General features: G+C 50.1%; 1 protein-coding gene across 1 annotated transcript; it reads left to right on the top strand.

The window, feature by feature from the left end:
• The first annotated feature begins 6,955 nt into the window (after nucleotides 1-6,955).
• LOC136550850 (L-type lectin-domain containing receptor kinase SIT2-like) lies at nucleotides 6,956-9,123 on the top strand. The gene has a single exon (XM_066542438.1). It carries the CDS (start codon nucleotides 6,969-6,971, stop codon nucleotides 8,997-8,999), a length of 2,031 nt encoding a protein of 676 aa, XP_066398535.1. The 5' UTR covers nucleotides 6,956-6,968; the 3' UTR covers nucleotides 9,000-9,123.
• Nucleotides 9,124-11,056: the final 1,933 nt, after the last annotated feature.

The following is an 11,056-nucleotide window of genomic DNA, read 5'->3' as shown; positions in this document are numbered from 1 at the left end:
ATACCACCAGCACTAGTTTTATTTTTTGAAACAGCCTTCAGGCAAGCTTTTATTCATCTGAAAACATTGTTACATCGTTTGATAAAATTGGAAAAATAAAACTAGGGGGTGAATCTACCCACGTACAAAAAACTTTAGAAACAAAACCTTGTCGAGCTAGTTCATGAGCGACTTGATTTGCTTTTCTATGAATGCTCCATGGCGGCCTTCGGAAAATCCATCCATTGTTGACATGTGCAGGAAACAATCTTTTTTCTGTATCGCGGTACATGAGATCAAAACTGGTAAAACCAAAATGTAGATTAATAAAATCGTGACAAATGGTCTACAATATATTACAGGCTGGCATAGCTCAAGCATTACGTTCTCAACTAAATACATGTTCAACACAAAAATATAATGCAAAAGGGAAAGACTGAATGGGGATTGGAAATCCTATAGCAGTGTAAAGTACTACAAAAATTTCGATATGACAATTGTGTTACAAAATAAAAGTAGATAAGAATTTTCAGTATTTCTACAACAACAACAAAGCCTTTTAGTCCCAAACAAGTTGGGATATGCTAGAGTTTAAACCCAACATGAGCCCCTAGTAACGGTTCGAGGCACGTCAATAGCTGTTTTCCAAGCACTCCTATCCAAACAAATATCTCTAGATATATCACAACCCTATAAATCTCTTTTTAATTGCCAGCTCCCATGTCAGCTTCGGTCTTCCTTTACATCTTCTCACATTGATATCTCGACTTAGGACTCCACAACGCACTTGGTACTTCTGAAGGTCTCATTTGGACATGCCCAAACCACCTCAACCGATGTTGGACAAGCTTTTCTTCAATTGGTGCTACCCCTAGACGATCACGTATATCATCGTTCCGAACTCAATCCATCCTTATGTGACCATAAATTCAACGCAACATATGCATTTCCGTGACACTCAGTTGTTGGACATGTCATCTTTTTTTAGGGCAACATTTTGCTCCATACAATATAGCGGGTCTAATCACCGTTCTATAAAACTTGCCTTTCAGGTTTTGTGGTACCCTCTTGTCACAGAGAATGCCAAATACTTGGCGCCACTTCATCCACCTTGCTTAATCCTATGGAAAACATCTAGCATCAACATTTCTATCCTTCTGCAGCATCGATCCTAGATAATGGAAGGTATCTTTCGTAGGCAATTTTCAATATTTGTAGGCCTTAAATTTATCTACAAACTTTATGCTTCTTTTAAAGTTGTATGAGCACTGATTGGTAAACTAGTGTTTGATTTGATTAAGAAAAGGTTATTGTTCTAACTTTTCCTTATGTTAAACATTTGTATGTTTTACCATTAATATCTAGAAATCCATATATAGTTTAACATTATAAGATTTATGTTTTTTCTGTTTACGATAGAAACCGTTCATATATAAATTTCTAAGAAATGGTGGTTAAAGATAAAAAAATGGTTGATTTAGAATAGAGCTAGAATGTCAGCTTTTTTTTACCAGGAATTCATGGACTAGTGCTAGTCAAAAATCGACGCGCTTGCGTGCACTTTTCTCTTCTAAAAAGCGTGTACAGTAGTATAAATTTAACACAATTCGCGAGGTATTACTCGCTGCTCACAGATGAGACCGACTGGGTGCAGAAAGTCCCAAGATCATGTCAATTGGTAAATTGTCAAATCTCGTAGTTTGTCGCCTCTAACAAGCATGTTGCTCGTATTTAAAACAAACAAACATGTTGCTCGTATTATTACTACCAGTCTCAACTCTCAAGTCTGCTCTCCAAATTGAGATTCCCGCGTTATTACTAGTCCCAAGTCAAACTTTTCAATGCAAGTCTTTTACCGAGACTACTGCAAAGCGTTTGTAAGGAGCCATCACTGGTGTAGACCGAAATCAAGATATATACGGTCAGTTTTTATATTCACATTTTTGTCCACTGGTCCATCAGTTCTTGCACCAAACGGGCTAGAATCTTAAAACACATGCGGGGCTTGGCTCTGCCTCTGGACCTTCGCTCTATGGGATAGCTGGCGGAGGCCGAGGGTGACCCACAGAAAAGCACTGAAGCAAGTCGAAGGTAAGAACAAAAAGGGAGACGGGTAGCACAAACAAGGGCCAAATAATTTAGGAGTAAGTGGTCATTAACTCATCATCTATCACTGTAGTGCTCGCCGTGTATTCATGGGCCTGTAGAAATTATAATTACACTACGTCAACTAGGGGGCCTCTTACATGGAACAGGGGCGCCCTGGTCTTTTTCATCCTAATCTCAACCACCCACTAGAAGCTGTTTAGATCTCCGCCTCGGGTATTCTCCCTTTTCCGTTAGTGCTTGGTATATGTGCCATGTATTTGTCACTATATGCGTCGTGTGGACATTATGGACACACATATAGTTATTAGCGCTTGGTATTATTTGGGAAATCGGGTGCGACAATGATCTTGGCGCCCGGCTGCGCCTTATCAACATCGTCGAACCTGAAGATGTGAGCCCCATCTGAAACGCAATGAATGTGTGCACAAGTCCCCTACCAGGCGTGCCAACTGTTGGAAGTATTTACTCCGACATACTAGATCAGTGTATTACGCACGAGGAATATCAGAAGGGTAGCACATGAGATACAAGATTTATACTGGTTCAGATACATGGTACCCTACGTCCAGATTAGAGTAGATCTCCTTGTTCGTATGCTCGAGTTTACAGGTGTTGCCGGTTGTAGCTGTGAGCTAGTATGGGATGTCAAGGTACCGATCGGGGGCTCCTTATCCCTCCTTATATAGATCCGCGGATAGGGTTACAAGAGATCCGTTTAGGCTTACAGATATGTTTCTAAGTCAGTTATATGGAAATTATAACAGAATCTTCTATCGTATCCCGTAAGGATTGGAGCACAAACTATCTATGCCGGGTTGCTTACTTGTCACGTCTGGCGCTGCACCTTGGCATACGTGGGCCTCGTACTCTTGTCTTCGCCCCACTCGATAGCCCTGGGCTAGAATACAGGGTGAAGTATCCCGGTCCCATATCTCCGACAAGGTGCTTTGTAGGTGTCCCAGTAGGTCCCACGGATGGTGCCAACTGTGGGGGCTTAGCTTCACCTCCAAAGTCTTGTCACTGGGTAACATGGTGGAGGCCGAGGGTGTCCTACAGGAGAGGGAGAGACAAGGCGGTGCGATGGTTCTGACACAAACAGAAAGAAGCAAAATAAATTCTGTAGTAAATGACAATTACTTATTAATTCATCATTCATTATGATCGTGTCCCCCGAGTATTTATAGGCCATACCTAAGGGGAATTTACAGTTGCAGCCGGGGGTCTTCTTACAAGCACACGGGGGCGCTACGATCATTTGACTCCTTGCCCACAACTGCCCTCTAGATATGTCGTCTGGAGCTCTGCTTGAGGGGACCACCATCCTCCGTCTTCCCGCAAATGGCGAGTGAGTAGCTCCGTGAGCGTCCTTCCTGACTAGCTAGGCCTCACGCGCATTCCGTGGCCTTGCAAAATAGGGGGTGAAGGCGCCCCACAACGAGGGTCATAAGCTAGCGTACGGGCCAAACGACAAAGGCGACCTATATTGCATGCATCCACCGAAGTAACGCTAGCCAACAAGGCCCGGACGAGGGTTTTTGCTGGTTACTAGACGGGTCTAAACTCGGAGGTGTTGTGAAAACCGACACAGACGAGGGTCCAACACACAATCTGAGGCGAGGTGGCGCGGCACGCTGAAGGCGTTCCCGTAACATATATATATATATATATATATATATTATATGGCTGTTACATTATTTTATATAATAGCTTATATTAGCATTTGAACATAGATTTAGGAGATATTTTTGTTTATTTTTATAACAACAGATTTGGATAATTTAGGTACAAACTAAAAATGTTACTTTATAAAAAGACAGGTAGGTAATTGAGACTTTTACCTACAAGCCATTATAAAAGTTCCTAATTTCTTCTCTGCCATAGAAATTTTGGCTGTCCCTCTTTAGTCCCTCGCGCAAACTTCTGTGATCCTGTGTGCCACTTCCGTCACTTTAGAGCGTAACGGCCAGTAACGGACGGACTTTTCCCCTGTGTCCAGGCGTCAACAGCGGTGGTGCGGCCTGTGGCCGGGCGTGGCGGCGGCGGCGCGACCGGCAGCACGCGCTTGCCTACCCCTGTGCGGTGGCGTGGCCCGTGGACCGTGCGCTCACCTGGCCACGGTGCGGCAACGTGGCCCGTGCCTCGTGGCCCGCGCGCTCGCCTGCGTGGCGTGGCAGCGACAGAAGGAGCGGAGACGGTGACTAGAAGGGCTGACAGAGAAAGCGGGCACGAGCTAGCTGAAAGGCGTGGCAGCGGCGGCGGAGCATCGCTCGCTGCACGACGCGACGGCCCGGAAGCGCGCGCTCGTGGCGTGGGACGTGGCAGCGGCCAGCGGCGGCGGCACGTGCTCGCTGCCCCTGACGCAACGGCGCGGCCCGCGCGCTCGCCTGCGCGGCGTGGCAGAGCAGCGGCGGCGCGTGCTCGCTTGGCAAGCTCACATGCCGGCGGCGCCAGAGCAGCACGGGGTGGACCTCGTCGGCGCGGGCTCGCCGGTGCTGAGCTTAGCGTGTTAGCTTCCTCGGCGCGAGGAGCAGCTGAGCCGGCGTGGGGAGCAGCTCGCTGCCACAGTCTCGCCGTTGCAGAGCTTTATGTTGTGTCTTCCCCGGAGTGACTGCACCGATTCGAGGAGCTGCGTAGGGCGGAGCTCATCGGTGCGGGCTCGCCGGTGCCGAGCTCAATGCAGGCGAGCAGTAGTCGCGGCCGCCGCATAGGTGCGCGAGTGAGCAACCGCCGCGGCCGCATAGGCGAGCAGCCACTGCCACCGGCGCGCGGGCATGCCGCAGCTGCACGGGGAGAACAGTGGCGCACCGGCAAGCTAACCATGGCCTTGAGAGAGGTGAGAGATAAGAGAGAGCCGTGAGAGAGGTGAGAGATGAGATATAGAGCTGACTTGTGGGGCCAAACCTCATTTACCGGCCAAACCTGACGCTGGACACAGGGGCAGGGTCGTTCTAACCTCCGTTACCGGTCGTCTCGTTCTAAAGTGACGGAAGTGGCACACATGACCAGGAAAGTTTGCGCGAGGGATTGAGAAGGGACAACCAAAATTTCTATGGCAGAGAAGGAATTAGAAACTTTTATAATGGCGTGTAGGTAAAAGTCTCTAGGTAATTTGGTTGTAAATTGAGTGATTATTTTTTCATTATCTTTTATAATGGCACAAATGGATAATTTATATAAAAATTATGGATTATTTTAAATTATCTTTCACAATAATGGAGTTGGGTGATTTGGATACAAATTTAGGAGGTTATTTTAAATTATATTTTATAAGGGTAGAGTTGGAGTAGGAGAGACAGATAGTTTAGATGCAAATATAAGGGTTACTTTATTTATTTTTTACAATGATAGAGCTAGATAACTTTTAAAAAAAATTGCATAGATTCAATGGTTATTTTTAGCCATGATGATCAGAGTACACTAAATTGAAGACAATGGAAAAAGACGATTCCCTCGCTTTCTCTCTCCTCAAAATCAAATAAATAAATAAAATAATCAGTGTGGTGTGGTGTCTAACGTCAAATAACTATGTTTTGATAATGGTAGTCAACAAACTTCGGCTTCGTAGTGCGAACTGGATAATACCACATTTCTTCGATGTCCCACAATAATATTTGCCTTTTTAAAATAACTAGGTCCAATGGCTATTGTAAGCGATGATGATTAGAGTTTACTAAATTAAAACGCGAATGTTTTTAATTAGCATGAAAATTTCTAATATTTTTTTTCTGGGCCCCTGTTTGGTAGAGCTCAATCTGATTCTGATTGTCTATGGACATTGATTCTCTATGAGAAGTGATTTTGTGGTTGAAAATGATTCTCTTTGATTCTTTAGTATAAATTCTCAAAATTACGATGGAGAATCACTTCACAGAACCAGGAGAAGCTACTTTTTTCTAGCTCTCAGCCTATTAGTCCATTTTAGAGAATCACTTCAATCAGTCTCTGAAAAACCGTTTGACAGAGCTCCTACTGGATTCAACAGAGAATCAACTATGGAAACTATACCAAACAGGGTCTTATGAATTATCATAAAAGCTCCATTGAGATCTCTAACTAATAGTAGTAATAATATTAAGATTTCTTTTTTTTTTCAGTGGTAGGCTATAACTAAGCCACGACATACCAACAAAACCTGGACCAGTCAAACCTAAAACACCTTAGAATAATAGAATATCATGTGTCCATTTGACATATTCTGAAATTTTAGGCTCGATCGGCTTTATCTTCCTAGCGTCACTTCTTTCTGTATAAGCTTTATTCCACCTAACCAATGCAAGTATATATATAAATCTCGTACTGGCAACTTGGAACACTAGGTTAAACTAGGAGATCCTTCCAAGGATATGCAATGGCCAAAGCATCCAAAACAGCACAGCACGGCAAAAGTACATATACAGAACAAAAGGACAAGCTCGTCTTGTAACTACCACATTATATTCAGGAAAATTAAATTCAGACGATGTCCGCCACATGTGCAACACGAGACAAGTCACGACGAGACGACTCCGGCATCCACCGAGTAGTCTTCGGTCGTCTACTGGTAGCTTACAAGTTGCTGTAGCCGCCAGCAATCGCTGTAATTCGTCAACAAACTAGTAAAGGTTTTTTTTTTCGTCTAGTAGCTACTAAATTTAATAGTTTTTAGTCACTTTAGTAATTTTTTAAACAAACGCTATGACTAAAAGCTACTAAAAGAGCTTTAGTCCTCTCTAATAACTCTGGAGTTAGTAAAAGTGACTAAACCGTTTAGTAGCTACTAAAGTTTAGTAGATCAAACCAAACACCCCCTAAATCACAGTGGCTACGAGTACTAATATAACCTTGTGAATTTGGTCTTGGTTGAGTTCTCACACAGTCCAGACATGAATCTTCTTCTTCCCATGTCCTCCTTCCTTGTAGCCTTCGTCCTCCTCTGCCTTGGCCTCAACCTTCCGGGGTTCGGTGACGCCGGCAACGAGGAGTCCTTTGTCTTCTCGAGCTTCTCCGGTGCCGACCTCACCCTCGACGGCAACGCCACAGTCACCGGGGAAGGACTCCTCGAGCTGACGAACAACGAGCGTTATGCCAAAGGCCACGCGTTCCACCGGAACCCGGTTCAGTTCAAGGACTCCCCTAATGGCACGGTGCAGTCCTTCTCTGTCGCCTTCGTCTTCGCCATCATGTCTGCCTACTCCGATTTGAGTATGAGTACTGATGGTATGGCCTTCGTCATCGCTCCGGGCAAGGATTTCTCCAACGCGTCGGGGGCTCAGTACTTGGGCTTGCTCAACAGCACGAGCAATAACGGCCCCAGCGACCTCTTCTTCGCCGTGGAGCTCGACACCATCAAGAACGACGAGTTCCACGACATCGACGGCAACCATGTCGGCGTCGACATCAACGCGCTCACCTCCGTGCAGTCTGACACCGCCGCCTTCTACGACGATACGGACGGTACGCTCAGGAGCTTGAGTCTCATTACCAGCGATGGGAAGGCCATGCTAGCGTGGGTAGACTATGATGGCCAGAGCAAACAGCTCAATGTCACTCTGGCTCCCATGGGAGTGGCGAAGCCGTCGAAACCGTTGCTCTCAAACACCACCGACCTCTCAGCTGTGATCATTGACGACAAGGCTTACGTTGGGTTCTCCGCCGCGACCGGGCCGATCTCTTCGCAGCACTGCGTGCTCGCCTGGAGCTTCGCCGTGAACGGGCCTGCTCCACCGATTGATTTCAAGAAGATCCCCAAGCTTCCCAACTCCGGCCACCACGAGGCTGTGGTGAAAGACATGAAGATCGGACTGCCGATAGCAGCCTTCGTCTTGATCCTGGCCACTTGCATCACAGTCACTCTCCTGGTCCGGAGGCACCTGATATACGCGGAGCTGCGAGAAGACTGGGAGGTCGAGTTCGGGCCGCACCGGTTCTCGTACAAGGAGCTGTTCAAGGCGACGGAAGGGTTCAAGAGCAAGCACCTGCTGGGCGCCGGCGGGTTCGGCAAGGTGTACAAGGGCGTGCTCCCGAAGTCCGGCACGGAGGTGGCCGTGAAGAGGGTCTCCCACGACTCCACCCAGGGGCTGAAGGAGTTCATCTCCGAGGTGGTGAGCATCGGCCACCTCCGCCACCGCAACCTCGTGCAGCTGCTCGGCTACTGCCGGCGGAAGGGCGAGCTGATCCTCGTCTACGACTACATGCCCAGCGGCAGCCTCGACAAGTACCTCTACGGCGAGGACGACAAGCCGCTGCTGGAGTGGGCGCAGCGGTTCCAGATCGTCAAGGACGTGGCGTCGGGCCTCTTCTACCTCCACGAGAAGTGGCAGCAGGTGGTCGTGCACCGCGACGTCAAGGCCAGCAACGTGCTCCTCGACGGCGGCATGGTCGCGCACCTCGGCGACTTCGGCCTCGCCAGGCTGTACGACCACGGCGCCGACCTGCAGACCACGCACGTGGTCGGCACCATGGGATACATCGCGCCGGAGCTCGCGAGGACCGGCAAGGCGTCCCCTCTCACCGACGTGTTCGCCTTCGGCACGTTCCTGCTCGAGGTCACCTGCGGCCGGCGCCCGGTCGTCGACACCGTGCACCACGGCCGGAAGTTGCTGTTTGACCGGGTGCTGGAGTACTGGCGCAGGGGCTCGCTCGAGGAGACCGTGGACTCCAGGCTGCAGGGAAACTACAACGTTGACGAGGCGAGGATGGTGCTGACGCTTGGGCTCATGTGCTCCCATCCATTCCCTGGCCAGAGGCCTACCATGAGGCAGGTCATGCAGTACCTCGACGGCGATGCGCCGCTGCCGGAGCTCACGCCGGCGGACATGAGCTTGCTGAGCCTCATGCAGAACCAGACGTCGTTCGACCAGTCTCCTCTGCAGTATCCGTGGTCGGGGACCAGCATCGGTACGATGACACCGGGCATCTCGGTTGGAAGATGACAGTCTCTATGTATTGGTTGTTTGCGTCACAAGCTATCTGTGGTGTATTTGAGCACTCTTGTAAACCCACATGAGAGATTCATCTTGGACATACATTCAAGAAAAAGATTGGTTTGACACTATTTCATTGTTACTTGGTGTTTGTCAAGTTCGTTTCTTCCCTACCAGGGAATTAATTGCATTAGTCCATCAACCCATACTCGCCGGACGGACTAGAATCTTAGGAGGGCATAATCCCATAGCATCATCATAGATTTTGATTTTCAAATTTAATTTTGATTTTACCAGTTGGTACAAAAAAATTATATTAAATTTAAAACTCTTGTGCTTATTGTATCTTTATTAACTCTCTTTCATGTTGTAGACTGTGCTTTTAAGTAATGCTATAGGAAGAATGATCATTTAAGTCGTCACCATGTTGCTCAAATTAGTGTTAGAGGACAATGTCAAATGAGGGGAGAGCAGCCCCCGCGTCGTCCTTTCTGGGCGACAAGGGTGGCACCGCCGCCGTCTAGGCCAGTCCCAGCGGGCCACCCCGCCTCCTCCCCTCGCCATCACCGGAGCGGCCTGTCGGAATCTCGGCATCCGTGAGGAAGGTGACGGCGAGGCATCTTCATCTTCTTCCTCGCCACCTCGTTTTTTCCCCACCTCCATTTCCAGGCTCCATCCATTAGCTAGTCCCCGCACGTGGGCTTCGGCCTGCGGTGGTTCCAGGGCTGCCATGGCCAGATCCGGTGCTAAGCGTATGGATCCGCCCGGTGGCTAGTGTCGGAGACCATCCTCTTCCTCTCTCGACCTCGGATTTTCATGGTGCAAGGACGGCTGGCGGCGGGCTCCATATGTTAGATCCGGATCCCCTGGGCCCGGATCCGGTGCCCCCAGTCCTGGATCTGGCACGTGGCGGGCGAGACACAGGCGGCCAGCGACATGCTGGCGGAGCCGTGTGCGAGTTTGGCTGCTGACGGACCCGGCGCGGGACGCTGTAGCGGACCCGGCTTCGACTTCCTACGACGCAGCGGCTGCCCTTGGCGACCCGAATAGCGCCCGCCGAGCGAGGATGACGCCGACGGTGCGCTCAGCGAGTCTGGTGCGCTTCAGCTTCCTCAATGTCCGGCGGTAGGTCGGGCTCGAGGGCGGTCGACTAGGCGGCGCGCGCCCCGCAACCAGTCCTTCCCTGCGCATAATGGAGCTGCTGGCCGAGGCACCCGTGCTAGGCTACTGCCGGGAAGTTGCAGCGGTAGCAGGCACCGGGGATCCAGCGGTGAGCTCCATCGTCGCAGGCACGCTGCGCTGGTGAATTTGCCCCACAGCTTCTCCAGCTCTCGGCTAGACATCGTCTGCTCGGCGACGGAAGTGGCGGAGGAGCTAGGCGTAGGGCGCAACGCCACAACCCTATCAGTCACGGGCTGAGCCCAAATGGCTCCGCGAGGTGTGGCGGCGATTGGCACTACCGGCGCACGCCTCCCATCGTCGTGGGCTAGTCAAAATGGCTCCACAAGGTGCGACGGCGACTCGCACTACCGGTGTGTGCCTCCCATCATCGCGAGCGAGTCTAAACGGCTCTACAAGGTGTGGTAGCGACTAGCACTGCCCCCATCGTTGTGGGCGAGTTCTGAATGGCTCCGCCAACTATGGCGGCGACCGGCAATGCTAGTGCATGCTTCCCATCTACGCAGGTGAGTCCGAAACGGTTCCGTGAGGTGTGGCAGCGACTGGCACTACCAGTGCAGCGCCTCCCATCGTCACGGGCAAGTCCGAACGGCTCCACAAGGTGTGGCAGTGACTGACACTGCCGGAGCGTGGCTCCCATCGTCACGGGTGAGTCTGAATGGCTTCGCGAGGTGTAGCGCCGACTAGCACTGCCAAGTGCGCCTCCCATCGTCGCGGGCTGAGTCCGAACGGCTCCACGAGGTGTTCGACAATGGCTCCACGCGGTGTGACGGCGGCCGACACCCTCTTCCTTATAGGCGCGGACATTTGCCGGTGCTCACCTCCCACCGTTGCGGGTGAGTCAGGAAACGGCCCCGCGAGGTGTGGCGGCGGCCAGCACCACCCTT

Source organism: Miscanthus floridulus, chromosome 4 (genome assembly GCF_019320115.1).
Source record: "Miscanthus floridulus cultivar M001 chromosome 4, ASM1932011v1, whole genome shotgun sequence".
Taxonomy (NCBI): Eukaryota; Viridiplantae; Streptophyta; class Magnoliopsida; order Poales; family Poaceae; genus Miscanthus; species Miscanthus floridulus.
This window is presented reverse-complemented; position numbering and strand designations above follow the sequence as displayed.

Bases quoted from the DNA above. Each gene is read 5' to 3' on its own strand.
- LOC136550850 (XM_066542438.1), top strand. From the start codon at position 6,969: ATGTCCTCCTTCCTTGTAGCCTTCGTCCTCCTCTGCCTTGGCCTCAAC.